General features: G+C 32.7%; 1 protein-coding gene across 1 annotated transcript in view; it reads right to left on the bottom strand.

Annotated features, from left to right (window-relative positions):
* 5-HT1A (5-hydroxytryptamine (serotonin) receptor 1A) overlaps positions 1–17,544 on the bottom strand; it is a 747,640-nt gene that overhangs the window by 429,433 nt on the left and 300,663 nt on the right. Inside the window, exon 3 of the mRNA XM_075312823.1 lies at positions 1,684–3,375. Coding sequence (XP_075168938.1) covers positions 1,684–1,717 — 34 coding nt within the window. The 5' untranslated portion in view covers positions 1,718–3,375. The remainder of the gene's footprint in view (positions 1–1,683; positions 3,376–17,544) is intronic.

The raw sequence follows: 17,544 nt of genomic DNA, 5'->3' as shown, positions 1-17,544 counted from the left end.
ATTTTGTCACAATTTTATTTCAATAGAATTTTTTTTCAAAATTTTATTTCTATAGAAAATTTTGTCAAAATTTTATTTCTATAGAAAATTTTGTTAAAATTTTATTTCTATAGAATATTTTCTCAAAATTTTATTTTTATAGAAAATTTTGGCAAAATTTTATTTCTATAGAAAATGTTGTCAACATTTATTTCTATTAAAAATTTTCTCAAAGCTTTATTTCTACAGAAAATTTTCTGAAAATTTTATTTCTATAAAAAATTTTGTCAAAATTTTATTACTAAAAACAATGTTTCCAAGTTTTATTTCTATAGAAAATTTTGTCAAAATTGTATTTCTATAGAAATTTTTGTCAAAATTTTATTTCTATAGAAAATTTTGTCAATATTTTATAAAAAAAGTTCTATAGAAAATTTTGGCAAAATTTTATTTCTATAGAAAATTTTGTCAAGACTTTATTTCTATAGAAAATTTTGTCAAAATTTTATTGCTGTAGAATTTTTTTTTTTCAAAATTTTATTACTAAAAACAATGTTTCCAATTTTTATTTCTATAGAAAATTTTGTCAAAATTGTATTTCTATAGAAAATTTTGTCAAAATTGTATTTCTATATAAAATTTTGTCAAAATCTTATTTCTATAGAAAATTTTGTCAAAATTATATTTCTATAGAAAATTTTATCAAAATTGTATTTCTATAGAAATTTTTGTCAAAATTTTATTTCTATAGAAAATTTTGTCAAAATTTTATTTCTATCGAAAAATGTCTCAAAATGTTACTTCTATAGAAAATTTTATTTTCATACAAAATTTTTTCCAAAGTTTTATGTCTTTTAAAAATTGTCTCCATATTTTAATTCTTTAAAAAATGTTTTTTTCTATAGAACAAAATTTTAATTTTATTTCAAAATTTTATTTTTATAAAAAATTTTCTCAAAATTTTATTTCTATAGAAAATTTTCTCAAAATTTTATTTGTATGGAAAATTTTGTCAAAATTTTATTTGTATAGAAAATTTTATCAAAATTTTATATCTATACCGAATTTTGTCAAAATTTTATTTATATGGAAAATTTTGTCAAAATTTTATTTCTATAGACAATTTGGTCAATTTTTTTTTTTAATTTTTTTCAAAATGTTATTTCTATATAAAATTTGAAAAATATATAGTATTTAAAGAATATATACATTTCATGGTGTCAGATACCAATATTGCTATGCGTTGCACACAGATTAACCAAATCAATGTGGTCCCTCCCATACTATGACGTAGGCTATAAAAATTTGTGTGTTTATATTAGGTGAGAGATTATGGGAATTCCCTGTGATACATATAAAATAATAATTTGTAAATATAAGCCAACAACAAACTATATCAAAACAAATAAAACGTTACCAATTTATAGCCGTGGACATTATTGTTTTTTGTTGACCTTTGCATGTTACATCTTATGTTGAATTCATGTAATTTATTGGGTGGGGACAACAACAAAACTGACAATCGTAACTATTATGGGCGACAAAAACACACCTGGCACAGAGATTATCTTAAAAAAATAGTCGGTGGAAACAAAAACACACACCCGCCCCATTATGGTTTCATAAAATGCTGATTGAAGTGTAGTTTTGTTATGTATGGAAATAGAATGAAGCATTAAAATGATTGAATAGGTGATAACTTACCATCAAATTTAGGTTTACGTGCCATATTAAACATGAGCCGGAAATGGGATTACAGCACACAACTTCCGGGATGTGAGAAAATAAGCAAGCGTATGAAAAAACGAACGAAAAATATCACGTAGTAGAGTTTGTTGGCGAGCGATGTAAACAAACACACACACACATTTGCGCGCGGTAGGACACGCGATATCCGATAAGAAATAAAAACCAATGAAGACAACAAAACGAAACAAACAATCGTCACGGAATATTGCGGGTACTGTTTTTTTTTTAGCTCAACTTTGTTTGTTTTTGTGTTGGTGGGAAACCGCGGAAACAGCTAAAAATTCGTGATACTGATAATCGCGATGGAAAACCAATGAGAAATGTGATTTACATGGTAAAATAATTTTTCAATTTTCTAAAGGCTCTTATTCGATTATTCATCATGGAAATACGTTAATGCAGGGGGACTTGGACAACCTTAAATTCAGCAGTTCTTTGTTACCGATAGAAAACAAGAGAGGGAAAAGAAAGTCACAGCTTTTGTTGTTGTTATTGTTTTTTTTTTTTTTTTATTTAATTTGGTTGTCTTGCTGTCTGTCTATAATGGCCTTTGTGTTTGATTTGCTCTCTTTTTTCTCTCTGTTGTTTTTTTTTTTTTTTTGTATTTGAGTATTAGGAATGTGGTGTCTCTCGAAGATTTATTGGTGGTATGGCTTTACCTTCACATTCAACAGAAATTTGGCGCGTTTTTCCAATGACCTTGTTTTGGGGTTAGCAGCATTGATTGTTAACCAGAGCTACAGCGAGAGAGAGAGGGAATATTTAATTGTGGTTATGGTTCTCTTTACATAAACAAGAGAATGTGTGAGGGTGGGTGTGTGAGTGCATGAATTTCAAACTCAGTCAGAGCTTACACAGGAAACGGATACGGATGTGTAACGGTAACAATTCTTAATCTAATGACTTTTTAAGTGGTGCTCTCTTGTTGCTTGTTAGCTACTATCAGGATAACGTGAAAGCCTGGTAGTTTCTAAATTTTGAGTAAGGTGAAATGCTCTTAGGGCTCCTCGTCGTAGTCTTGTTGTTAATGTCGCGGTTTTTGGCATTAAGGTTACTAATAGTAATGGTGTTGTTGTTTTCGGTGGCGGTAGTGCTGATGGTTGTTTTGTTTTATTTTCAAACATGCTTTTGTTGATTTTACAGCTTCAAACGAAATGCCACTGTTGCTTTTCCTCTGAACCCCCCACCCACCATTGGTGTTCACTTGGTCTTCACCCTCTGGCCTTTATTGATTTTTGTAGATTACTTCTCGCCCGCCTCTTAATAATATTTGTTCTTCGCTCTCTCATTGCAGCTACTGCTGCTGCTGTTGTTGTTTTCTTCAGTCTTCCTTCATCATCCGTTTCCGTTTGCTGTGGGGCTTGTTTTCTTTGATTTTATCTCAATTTCATTAAATTTTGTTCAAACTCAAAGCTTCCAAGTACCCGCACTTCATTTCAAGTTAACCTTATTTATTGACTGGTTTGTTGGTGGTAGCCTCCCACTAATATCCGTTATAGTCAATGGCAAATGATTGTGTGACTTGGCTTAGGGGATTTTCGGTGTAAAAGTATTTTAATACCAGACAAATGCATGTTATTGTGAGAGAGCGAGCGAAAAAAAAACAGGCGATAGAATTTCCAGAATTGCCATTCATTGGAAAAATATCTGTAAAACGAAAACAAAGACAAAATTAAATTACTTTGAGGCGTCATTTTTTTTTTTTTTTACAAACCAACACAAAAATATTTGAAAATAAACTTCATATAAAATTTAATGAAAAATTAAATTATATTAGATTGCCCTAGGACAATCTAATAAATGATGTTTTGTCAAAAGACCAAACTCATCAAAATATCCCAACAAAAGAAATTTTTGTTTATTTTCGAAGTTAATGAAATTTTGTCGAAATAATTATGTTTGCGTTGTGTGCCCAATTGAGGCAAAATATTATGCATTTTTAGGAGACTTAGGAAAGCGTCTTCCTAATCTCATTATGTGAAGGAAACGTAATGTATGGGAACTATCGTAATACACAGCGTGGTTGATATGTATTGTATCCAACTTCAGGCTGACCTCTCGTCTAATAGCTGACCGATTTATACCAATGACAGTTAATTTTATCAGTAACAACCTTTTGAAAGTATTTTGATCTATAGCATTGAGAAATAAAGTTATTCTTCATGGAATTTAAGCGTGTTTACTATCCCTACGGAGAATTGATGCAAATTATTACTGAAAGAGCTATTACAGGGCCGTGACCGGTGTTTCAGTTAAAAATAGAAAAAATTACGTTCCCAAATTGTGAACGGACGATAACGAAATGAAACGGAAACATTCACGAAAACTCAAAACAGAATGTTCATGGTTTCGTCCACGGACGTTCACGATTTCATGGACGGCTTTCATTTTACTTTGGCCATGAAAAAATATTCGTTAGACATTCTTATTGCAACTCCGTCGGTGGTGCAATGCGCCAAGGCGAAAGTTAATGCGTATGAAGAAGACAATCCAAGTTCGAGTCACGGTAGAGGATTTTTATACCCTGCTCCACACTGTGGAACAGGGTATTATAAGTTAGTGCATATGTTTGCAACACCCAGAAGGAGACGAGATAGACACATGGTGTCTTTGGCAAAAATGCTCAGGGTGGGTTCCTGAGTCGATATAGTGATGTCCGTCTGTCCGTCTGTCCGTGAACACATTTTTGCAATCAAAGTCTAGGTCGCAGTTTTAGTCCAATCGACTTCAAATTTGGCACAAGAATGTGTCTTGGCTCAGAATAGATCCCTATTGATTTTGGAAGAAATCGGTTCAGATTTAGATATAGCTCCCATATATATATTTCGCCCGATATGGACTTATATGGCCCCAGAAGCCAGAGTCTTACCCTAATTTGCTTAAAATTTTGCACAAGAAGAACAATTAGTACTATAGTCAAGTGTGCCAAATTTTATTGAAATCGGTTCAGATTTAGATATAGCTCCCATATATATCTTTCGCCCGATATGCACTAATATGGACCCAGCAGCCAGAGTTTTATACCGATTTGCTTGAAATATTGTATTAACATAACACTTAGTCGTATAGTCAAGTGTGCAAAATTTGATTGAAATCGGTTCAGATTTAGATATAGCTCCCATATATATCTTTCGCCCGATATGGACTTATATGGCCCCAGAAGCCAGATTTTTGGCCGAATTTAGTTGAAATTTTGCACTAGGAGTACAGTTAGTAGTATAGTCAAGTGTGCAAAATTTGATTGAAATCGGTTCAGATTTAGATATAGCTCCCATATATATCTTTCGCCCGATATGGACTAATATGGTCCTAAAAGCTAGAGTTTTGACCCAATTTGGTTGAAATTTTGCACAGGGAGTAGATTTAGCATTGTAGCTATGTATGCCAAATTTGGTTGAAGTCGATTCAGATTTAGATATAGCTCCCATATATATCTTTCGCCCGATATGCACTTATATGGACCCAGAAGCCAGACTTTTATCCCGATTAGCTTGAAATTTTGCGCAAGGAGTACAATTGGTAGTATAGTCATGTGTGCCGAATTTGATTGAAATCGGTTCAGATTTAGATATAGCTTCCATATATATTTTTCGCCCGATATGGACTTATATGGCCCCAGAAGCCCGAGTTTTGGCCCAATTTGTTTGAAATTTTGCACAGGAAGTAGATTTAGCATTCTAGCTATGCGTGCCAAATTTGATTGAAATCGGTTCAGATTTATATATAGCTCCCATATATAGCTTTCGCCCGATTTACACTCATATGACCACAGAGGCCAATGTTTTGCTCCGATTTAGTTGAAATTTTGCACATGGAGTAGAATTAGCATTGTAGCTATGTCTTCCAAATTTGGTTGAAATCGGTTCAGATTTAGATATAGCTCCCATATATATGTTCTTCTGATTTCGACAAAAATGGTCAAAATACCAACATTTTCCTTGTAAAATCGCCACTGTTTAGTCGAAAAGTTGTAAAACTGACTATAATTTTCCTAAACTTGTAATACATATATATCGAGCGATAAATCATAAATAAACTTTTGCGAAGTTTCCTTAAAATTGCTTCAGATTTAAATGTTTCCCATATTTTTTTACTAAAATTGTGTTCCACCCTAGTGCATTAGCCAACTTAAATTTTGAGTCTATAGATTTTGTAAAAGTCTATCAAATTCTGTCCAAATCGAATGATATTTAAATGTATGTATTAGGGACAAATCCTTGTATATAGCACCCAACACATTTGACGGATGTGATATGGTAACGAAAATTTAGATCTACAAAGTGGTGCAGGGTATAATATAGTCGGCCCCGCCCGACTTTAGACTTTCCTTACTTATTTTTTTAAAAATTCGTAACCATTAGGTTTTCAGATTATGAACGCTGGTTGTTGTTTTAACAACGCATGGTGCCATTTTATCGTTGTCAGATTGACACTGTCTATTCCCCGTTTGACACCACATGTGTGCTAATTCCCTTTCATGAACGGATCGTTTTTGAACGTGCACGCCGTTCATGATTTGTTCTATGGGTGTACGCATTTATTGAAATAAAGTTGTCTATTGTTCAACATTTTCCAAAAGTTTATTTCCTTTCTGGTGCGATTTGTCCCGAACTTTTTCATGAGGACCTGTCTATGTTTTGGTCCTACAAACGTGTAACAAGATGTTACCTTGTGGAATGGGTCCAAGACGTGTCACAGAAGTGTAAATTTATCTTGCCAATGACAACCCCATGTTGAGGTGACCGGTCCTTTCCATACGTTTTAACCAGTTCAGGGGTGGATCCATTTCCCGTCGGATTCTATTTGGCTGGAAAACCCAAAATGACTACCATTAGATCCATCTTTTGTTTCGTATACCATTGCTCGTTACCGCGATACTGACAGTGTTTCATCACGTCCAAATCGTGGCCGAAAAGAAGCCGTAATATCACCAAAAATGATCCAAAAAGTGAAGGCCCCATTTTATCGAAATTGATGCTCTAGTGCTATAAAATTTGCTCGTGTGTTGAAAATATCGTGAGAATGGATGCAACCACGGTTGCCACAGTTGGTAGAATTGTACCAAAACAGAATTTTTACTGTTTGGTAAATTAGTGGAATTCTTGATGCTTTGGTAGATTTTGCAGAATATTCCTTTCCAACTAAGAGGTACTTCACGAATTTTCTATAGAAATAAAGTTTTGAAAAAAATTCTATAGAAATAAAATTTTGAAAGAAATTTCCATAGAAATAACATTTTAATAAAATTTTCTATAGAAATACAATTTTGACAAAATTTCATATAGAAACAAAATTTTGACAAAATTTTCTATAGAAATAAAATTTTGGGAATATTTTCTATAGAAATAAAATTTTGACAAAAGTATTCTATAAAACTTTTTTATAAAATTTCGACAAAATTTTTTATAGCAATACAATAAAGACAAAGTTTTCTATAGAAATATTTCTTTATAGAAATAAAAATTTGGCAAAATTTTCTATAGAAAAAAATGTTGACCATATTTTTTTATAGAAAATTATACCAAAATGTTCTTCCAGAATACCATTTTGACCAAATTTTCTATAGAAATAAAATTTTGAAAAAATATTCTATAAGAATTAAAATTCGACCAAATTTTATATAGCAAAAAAAAAAATTGACAACATTTTCTACAGAAGTAAATTTTTTTTAGAAATAAAATTTTGGAAAAAATTTCTATAGAAAAAAATTGACAAAATTTTCTACAGAAATTAAATTTTAACAAAATTTTCTTTAGAAATAAAATTTTGACAAAATTTTCTTAGAAATAAAATTTTGACAAATTTTCTAGAGATATAAAATTTTGACAAAATTTTCTATAGAAATAAAATTTTGACAAACTTTTCTATAGAAGTAAAATTTTGACAAAATTCTCTATAGAAAAAACAAATTGACAACATTTTCTATAGAAATAGAATGTTGACAAAATTTTCTACCAGAATAATATTTTGACAAAATTTTCTGTAGAAATAAGTTTAGGTTAGGTTAGGTTATGTTGCAGCCCGATGTATCAGGCTCACTTAGACTATTCAGTCCATTGTGATATCACAGCGGTGAAATTCTCTCTTATCACTGAGTGCTGCCCGATTCCATGTTAAGCTCAATGACAAGGGACCTCCTTTTTATAGCCGAGTCCGAACGGCATTCCATATTCCAATGAAAACCACTTAGAGAAGCTTTGAAACCCTCAGGAATATCACCAGCATTACTGAGGTGGGATAATCCACCGCTGAAAAACTTTTTGGTGTTCGGTCGTAGCAGGAAACGAACCCACGACCTTGTGTCTGCACGGCGGGCATGCTAACCATTGCCCACGGTGGCTCCCTTCTGTAGAAATAAAATGTTGACAAAATTTTTCTGTAGAAATAAACTTTTGACAAAATTTTCTATAGAAATAAAATTTTGAAAAAATTTCCTTTAGAAATAAAAATTTGACAAAATTTTCTATAGATAAAAATTTTGACAACATTTTCTATAGAAATAAAATTTTGATAAAATTTTCTATAGAAATAAAATTTTGACAAAATTTTATACAAGAATAAAATTTCTATAGAACAAAATTTTTTATAGAAATAAACAATTTTGGCAAAATTTTCTATAAAAATAAAATTTTGGCAAACTTTTCTATAGAAACAAAATTTTGACAAAATTTTCTATAGAGATAAAATTTTGACAAAATTTTCTATAGAAATTAAATTTTGATAAAATCTTCTATAGAAATAAAATTTTGACAAAATTGTCTATAGAAATAAAATTTTGACAAAATGTTCTATAGAAATAAACTTTTGATAAAATTTTCTAAAGAAATTAAATATTGATAAAATTTTTTAAGAAATAAAGTTTTGATAAAATTTTCTATAAGAATAAAATTTTGACCAAATTTTCTATAGAAATAAAATTTGGACAAAATTTTCTTAAGAGATAAAATTTTTACAATATTTTTGATAGTAATAAAATTTTTATAAAATTTTCGATTGAATTAAAATTTTGATAAAATTTGCTATAAGAATAAAATTTTGACCAAATTTTCTATAGAAATAAAATTTTGACAAAATTTTCTAAAGAAATACAATTTTGACAAAACTTTCTATAGAAATAAAAGTTTAACAAAATTTTCTATAGAAATTACATTCTAACAAAATTTTCTTTAGAAATAAAATGTTGACCAAATTTTCTATAGAAATTAAATTTTGATAAGATTTTCTATAGAAATTACATTTTGACAAAATTTTCTATATAAATAAAATTTTGACGAAATTTTCCATAGAAATAAAATTTTGACAAAATTGTATGTAGAAATAAAATTTTGACAAAATTTTCTCTAGAAATAAAATTTTGACAAAATTTTCTATAGAAATAAAATTTTGACAAAATTTTCTATAGAAATTTAATTTAGATAAAATTTTCTATAGAAATAAAATTTTGACAAAATGTTCTATAGAAATAAACTTTTGATAAAATTTTCTAAAGAAATTAAATTTTGATAACATTTTTTAAGAAATAAAGTTTTGATAAAATTTTCTATAAGAATAAAATTTTGACCAAATTTTCTATAGAAATAAAATTTGGACAATATTTTCTGTAGAACTAAAATTTTGACAAAAGTTTTTATAGAAATAAGAATTTGACAAAATTTTCTATAGAAATAAAGCACTCACTCGCTGACAAGAAAGAATTTCAGCACTGTGGTAAGAAATTATGTCTGATTCTGCTATAAACAAGTAAGGAACGTCTAAAGTCGGGCGGGGCCGACTATATTATACCCTGCACCACTTTATAGATCTAAATTTCGATACCATATCACATCCGTCAAATGTATTGGGTGATATATATAAAGGTTTGTCCCAAATACTAGAGTTCCATTCTCTATTACCATTAGTAGTATAGCATATAAAAAGTCCAAAAACCTTGTTTTTGACTTGTATTTCATGTAGTTTTAATTACATAGAAAAAAATATCATCAACATTTTTTTTACTAAATTATTAATTGAATTAAAAAAAAATATTCAATAAAAACTTTAATTGGTTCAACAAGTTTTTTAATTGAAATAAAAATCAATCACAGTCTTTAGTTGTATCAATTAATTTTTTAATTGGAGCAATTAACTGTTTAATTTACGTAATTGACTGATACTATAATTTCTGTGATTGAAGACATTTAAATTAAAAATTAATGGAATCAAGTAATTTCGTGATTGAAGACAAGAAAATATTTTTTCAGCATACATTGAAATAAAATATTTTTTCAGCATACATTGATAACTGAGTGGCCTTGAGCAAAGTTAATTTTGCTTCAATAGTGATCGAATGATATAGGATATGGTCAGAAAGAAAAAATAAAGAAAAAAAAAACAAAAAATGTTGACCATAATATTAAATCCACTAAATCCATCTTGAGTTTATGATATTCACGCCTATGAATTCTACTTCAGATATTGCCATGTCCAATTCCTTGGATTGGAATTGTAATAGACTACTTAACATGATCTATATTTATTCCACTCGAAGGCAAATGAAAGCCATGCATACAAAACAAAACAAGAAGAGTAATAACAAGAATAACACTAGAATTCATGTCTCATCATGTGTTACAAGAGCTTTCCCTCTAGAGAATGTGCATTTTTTTGTGCCTCATTTGGCATCATAGACATTTGTGGTGTTTTTTTTTTATATTGTGTAGCTGATACGGCAAAATGGGAATAAAGGAAAAAGAAATTGTTCAAGATATCTTTGGCAATATGTGGTGGCGATACATGAATATATAGGTAGTAGGAATTTCTTGTTTTGGTTGCCTTTTTTGCATTCTATGATATTACTGGGGTCTGTGAATAAATAAATTTATTTCCCATATTCCCAAAACACTTATCACCTATGCAACAAATATCCACTTTGTTCTGATAGATGAGAGATTTTGATTTTATAAACATATTCCTATATCCATGTGGTTTAGATTTGTTTGCAGTAAATTGGAAACAGGAGAACTGGTATAAGGACAACTCGAAAAATAAAGAAAAAATTGGAAGGTAGTTTTAAAATTGCAATGTCCCATATATTAGAGAAGTTTTGTTCTGCACTTTGAGAGGAACGTTTAAATATCATAACAATATAGCTAAAAATATAGTTACCTTAAATTAGCGTTCGATGCCATGAATCTGATCTCAGTGGCAAATACATTATCCATTTTAAAAATTCATCTAAAAATACAGGGGCTAATAAGCGAACTCTGAATGAGGACAAATAATTAGTGCAAGAAGAATGAAAAGAAAACGAACGCTTTAGAAGTAAGTGCTGCAAAGATAGATAAACAGTGTGGCTGATATGTATTACAACCAGATTTAGATTACGTTGGGTTAGGGTTACCAAAAGCGGTGCACATCTCTCATATCATTATCACTCCATGATTTTATGGACTTCGTATTCACGGCCGGGTTCGAACGGCGTTACACATTGTGATGAAACTACTTAGAGAAGATTTTAAACATTCAGAACCACTGAAGTTACAACCGGGCCGAATCTTAAATACCCACCACCATGAATCAGATCAGAAGATACATTTAAAAATTCTACCTATGAAAACTAGACCAGATTCTGGATTTATAAAAAATATTTGTATACCCTGCGTCACACTGTGGAACAGGGTATTATAAGTTAGTGCATATGTTTGCAACGCCCATAAGGAGACGAGATAGACACATGGTGTCTTTGGCAAAAATGCTCAGGGTGTGCTCCTGAGTCGATATAGCCATGTCCGTCTGTCCGTCCGTACGTGAACACATTTTTGTAATCAAAGTCTAGGTCGCAGTTTTAGTCCAATCGACTTCAAATTTGGCACAAGTATGTGTTTTTGCTCAGAATAGAACCCTATTGATTTCGGAAGAAATCGGTTCAGATTTAGATATAGCTCCCATATATATATATTTCGCCCGATATGGACTTATATGGCCCCATAAGCCAGCGTTTTACCCTAATTTGCTTAAAATTTTGCACAAGGAGAAAAATTAGTACTATAGTCAAGTGTGCCAAATTTTATTGAAATCGGTTTAGATTTAGATATAGCTCCTATATATATCGTTCGCCCGATTTACACTCATATGACCACAGTGGCCAATCTTTTACTCCGATTTAATTGAAATTTTGCACAGGGAGTAGAACTAGCATTGTAGCTATGCGTGCCAAATTTGGTTGAAATTGGTTCAGATTTAGATATAGCTCCCATATATAGCTTTCGGCCGAGTTACACTCACATGACCATAGAGGCCAATTTTGTGCTCCGATTTAGTTGAAATTTTGCACAGAGAGTAGAATTAGCATTGTTGCTATGCGTGCAAAATTTGGTTGAAATCAGTTCAGATTTAGATATAGCTCCCATATATATATTTTTTTCTGATTTCGACAAAAATGCTCAAAATACCAACATTTTCCTTTGAAAATCGCCACTGCTTAGTCGAAAAGTTGTAAAAATTACTCTAATTTTCCTAAACTTCTAATACATATATATCGAGCGATAAATCATAAATAAACTTTTGCGAAGTTTCCTTAAAATTGCTTCAGATTTAAATGTTTCCCATATTTTTATACCCTTCACCACTACTGTGGTACAGGGTATAATAAGTTTGTGCATTTGTATATAACGCCAAGAAGGAGTAATCATAGACCAACCTTTTAGTATACGGATCGGCTTAAAATTAAATTCTGAGTCGATTTAGCGATGGCCGTCTGTCTGTCTGTCCGTCTGTCTGTCTGTCTGTCTGTCCGTCTGTCTGTCCGTCTGTCCGTCTGTCTGTCTGTCTGTTGATGTATTTTTGTTTGCAAAGTACAGCTCGCAGTTTTAGTCCGATTATCCTAAAATTTGGTATAGGGTCCTGTTTCGGCTCAAAGACGATCCATATTGATTTTGGAAAAAATCGGTTCAGATTTAGATATAGCTGCCATATATATTTTTCACCGATCTGGTCATAATTGGCGTGTATATCAACCGATCTTCCTCAAATTCCGTACATCCGAATATTTTATGAGTATCGAAAAACTTGCAAAATATCAGCAAAATCGGTTCAGATTTAGATATAGCTCCCATATATAGCTTTCGCCCGATTTACACTCATATGACCACAGAGGCCAATTTTTAACTCCGATTTAGTTGAAATTTTGCACAGGGAGTAGAATTAGCATTGTAGCCATGCGTGCCAAATTTGGTTGAAATCGGTTCAGATTTAAATATATCTCCCATATAAAGGGTGATTCTTTTGAGGTTAGGATTTTCATGCATTAGTATTTGACAGATCACGTGGGATTTCAGACATGGTGTCAAAGAGAAAGATGCTCAGTATGCTTTGACATTTCATCATGAATAGACTTACTAACGAGCAACGCTTGCAAATCATTGAATTTTATTACCAAAATCAGTGTTCGGTTCGAAATGTGTTTCGCGCTTTACGTCCGATTTATGGTCTACATAATCGACCAAGTGAGCAAACAATTAATGCGATTGTGACCAAGTTTCGCACTCAGTTTACTTTATTGGACATTAAACCAACCACACGAATGCGTACAGTGCGTACAGAAGAGAATATTGCGTCTGTTTCTGAGAGTGTTGCTGAAGACCGTGAAATGTCGATTCGTCGCCGTTCGCAGCAATTGGGTTTGTGTTATTCGACCACATGGAAGATTTTACGCAAAGATCTTGGTGTAAAACCGTATAAAATACAGCTCGTGCAAGAACTGAAGCCGAACGATCTGCCACAACGTCGAATTTTCAGTGAATGGGCCCCAGAAAAGTTGGCAGAAAATCCGCTTTTTTATCGACAAATTTTGTTCAGCAATGAGGCTCATTTCTGGTTGAATGGCTACGTAAATAAGCAAAATTGCCGCATTTGGAGTGAAGAGCAACCAGAAGCCGTTCAAGAACTGCCCATGCATCCCGAAAAATGCACTGTTTGGTGTGGTTTGTACGCTGGTGGAATCATTGGACCGTATTTTTTCAAAGATGCTGTTGGACGCAACGTTACGGTGAATGGCGATCGCTATCGTTCGATGCTAACAAACTTTTTGTTGTCAAAAATGGAAGAACTGAACTTGGTTGACATGTGGTTTCAACAAGATGGCGCTACATGCCACACAGCTCGCGATTCTATGGCCATTTTGAGGGAAAACTTCGGAGAACAATTCATCTCAAGAAATGGACCGGTAAGTTGGCCACCAAGATCATGCGATTTGACGCCTTTAGACTATTTTTTGTGGGGCTACGTCAAGTCTAAAGTCTACAGAAATAAGCCAGCAACTATTCCAGCTTTGGAAGACAACATTTCCGAAGAAATTCGGGCTATTCCGGCCGAAATGCTCGAAAAAGTTGCCCAAAATTGGACTTTCCGAATGGACCACCTAAGACGCAGCCGCGGTCAACATTTAAATGAAATTATCTTCAAAAAGTAAATGTCATGGACCAATCTAACGTTTCAAATAAAGAACCGATGAGATTTTGCAAATTTTATGCGTTTTTTTTTTTTTAAAGTTATCAAGCTCTTAACAAATCACCCTTTATACCTTTCGCCCGATTTACACTCATATGTCCACAGAGGCCAATTTTTAACTCCGATTTAGTTGAAATTTTGTACAGAGAGTAGAATTAGCATTGTTGCTATGCGTGCCAAATTTGGTTGAAATCGGTTCAGATTTAGATATATCTCCCATATATAGCTTTCGTCCGATTTACACTCATATGTCCACAGAGGCCAATTTTTAACTCCGATTTAGTTGAAATTTTGCACAGGGAGTAGAATTAGCATTGTTACTATGCGTGCCAAATTTGGTGGAAATCGGTTCAGATTTGGATATATCTCCCATATATATATAGCTTTCGCCCGATTTACACTCATATGACCACAGAGGCCAATTTTTAACTCCGATTTAGTTGAAATTTTGCACAGGGATTAGAATTAGCATTGTAGCTATGTGTGCCAAATTTGGTTGAAATCGGTTCAGATTTAGATATAGCTTCCATATATATGTTTTTCTGATTTCGACAAAAATGGTCAAAATACCAACATTTTCCTTGTAAAATCGCCACTGCTTAGTCGAAAGGTTGTAAAAATGCCTCTTATTTTCCTAAACTTCTACTAAATATATATCGAGCGATAAATCATAAATAAACTTTTTTGAAGTTTCCTTAAAATTGCTTCAGATTTAAATGTTTCCCATATTTTTTTTTTACTAACATTTTGTTCCACCCTAGTGCATTAGCCAACTTAAATTTTGAGTAGATTTTTGATTTTGTAGAAGTCTATCAAATTCTGTCCAGATCGAGTGATATTTAAATGTATGCATTTGGGACAAACCTTTATATATAGCCCCCAAAACATTTGACGGATGTGATATTGTATCGAAAATTTAGATCTACAAAGTGGTGCAGGGTATAATATAGTCGGCCCCGCCCGACTTTAGACTTTCCTTACTTGTTTTTTACTAACATTGTGTTCCACCCTAGTGCATTAGTCAACTTAAATTTTGAGTAGATTTTTGATTTTGTAGAAGTCTATCAAATTCTGTCCAGATCGAGTGACATTTAAATGTATGTATTTGGGACAAACCTTTATATATAGCCCCCAACAAATCTGACGGATGTGATATTGTATCGAAAAGTTAGACCTACAAAGTGGTGCAGGGTATAATATAGTCGGCCCCGCCCGACTTTAGACTTTCCTTACTTGTTATATATTAGAATATAGTCGGAAATATATATTTCGATGTGTTACAAACGAAGTGACAAACTTATTATACCACCATCACCATTCTATGGTGGTGTGTATACAAAGACAAGAGATCACCGATCCACAAAAAAGTTAGTTTGGAAAGAGCCAAGGGGTTGCGAAAGTGGTCAGTTACCGAAGTTGGTTTTTTCCTATGAGAGGCCATTCCGCATGGAGCTGTTTATGAAGAAACAAAATGATCGAGTTTATTTCAAAAAGAGGACAGCTAAAAATTTACAAACTCGATTGGCCACCAGATCTCAAGTGTCGCCGATGATGGATCGTATGAGGCGCCGTAACGACCGATGCTAGATTCTTGTGTACAATGGAGTTCAAAGTCGATTGGACTAAAATTGGGACCTAGACTTTGATTACAAAAATGTGTTCACAGACAGGCGGACACTGCTAGATCGACTCAGGGACAGGCCCTGAGCAGTATTGCCAAGGACACAATGTGTCTATCTCGGCTCCTTCTGAGTATTGCAAACATATGCACTAACTTATAATGCCATGTTCCACAGAGTTCAGGGTATAAAGATTAAAGAGCATCGTTTATCATAAATGGGAGTTTATTTACTCTTGAATGAGCAAATGGGAGTTTCCTTTGTGGCCGTCTAGAATAAAATTATTTTTTTTATCATTTGTGTAATGGAACACGACCATTTATTTCTAAAACAAAAATATTTTTTGAATACCAAAATCAACAAGTATATACAGCAGTAAGTTCGGCCGGGCCGAATCTTAAATACCCACCACCATGAACCAAATATTAGGGTTTCCTTTGAAATTTCAGGAGGGCTTGAGGACTTGAGGACACTTCCCGAAGATAAATTTAAAGATTTCACCTATGAGGACTATATCAGATTCTGGATTTATAAGAATCATTTTTGTTTGAGTTTTAGAGGAATCATTAACATCTCTTGTAAGTGTGCAAGAAAATTATAAAATAACGTCTTGATTTGAAATCTTAAATCTGTAGATGTAAAATCTGGAAATTTTACATTGAGTTTCAAGCAATTTTCATGATCAGTGCGCCTTCTACACCCTCAAGAAGTGTAGTCGGTCTATATGGAGGCATTACCAATTGGACCGATAAAAACTTAACTTAAAATACCAGAATATTTACAATTGCAGGCATATCAGATAAAAACTTCGGATTCTAGAAGCCCAAGAAGTAAAATTGGGAAATCGGTCTATATGGGGGCTATACCAAAATATGGACCGATACTCACCATTTTCAGCACACCTCTTTATGGTCCTAAAATACCTCTAGATTTCCAATTTCAGACAAATTGGATAAAAACTGCGGTTTCTATAAGCCCAAGAAGTAAAATCGGGAGATCGGTCTATATGGGGGCTATACCAAAATATGGACCGATACTCACAATTTTTGGCACACGTATTTGTGGTCCTACAATACCTCTAGATTTCCAATTTCAGGTAAATTGAATAAAAACTGCGTTTTCTATAAGCCCAAGAAATAAAATCGGGAGATCGGTCTATATGGGGGCTATACCAAAATATGGACCGATACTCACAATTTTTGGCACACGTATTTGTGGTCCTACAATACCTCTAGATTTCCAATTTCAGGCAAATTGAATAAAAACTGCGGTTTCTATAAGCCCAAGAAATAAAATCGGGAGATCGGTCTATATGGGGGCTATACCAAAATATGGACCGATACTCACAATTTTTGGCACACGTATTTGTGGTCCTACAATACCTCTAGATTTCCAATTTCAGGCAAATTGAATAAAAACTGCGGTTTCTATAAGCCCAAGAAGTAAAATCGGGAGATCGGTCTATATGGGGGCTATACCAAAACGTGGACCGATACTCACCATTTTTGGCACACCTCTTTATGGTCATAAAATACCTCCAGATTTCAAATTTCAGGCAAATTGGATAAAAAATACGATTTCTATAAGCCCAAGACCCCAAATCGGGAGGTCGGTTTATATGGGGACTATATCAAAACCTGGACCGATATAGCCCATATTCGAACTTGACCTGCCTGCAGACAAAAGACGAGATTGTGCAAAATTTCAGCAC

This window comes from Haematobia irritans, chromosome 5 (assembly GCF_050003625.1).
Source record: "Haematobia irritans isolate KBUSLIRL chromosome 5, ASM5000362v1, whole genome shotgun sequence".
In the NCBI taxonomy this organism is placed as follows: Eukaryota; Metazoa; Arthropoda; class Insecta; order Diptera; family Muscidae; genus Haematobia; species Haematobia irritans.
Note: the sequence above shows the minus strand (reverse complement) of the source record. Positions and strands in the feature narration are given on the sequence as shown.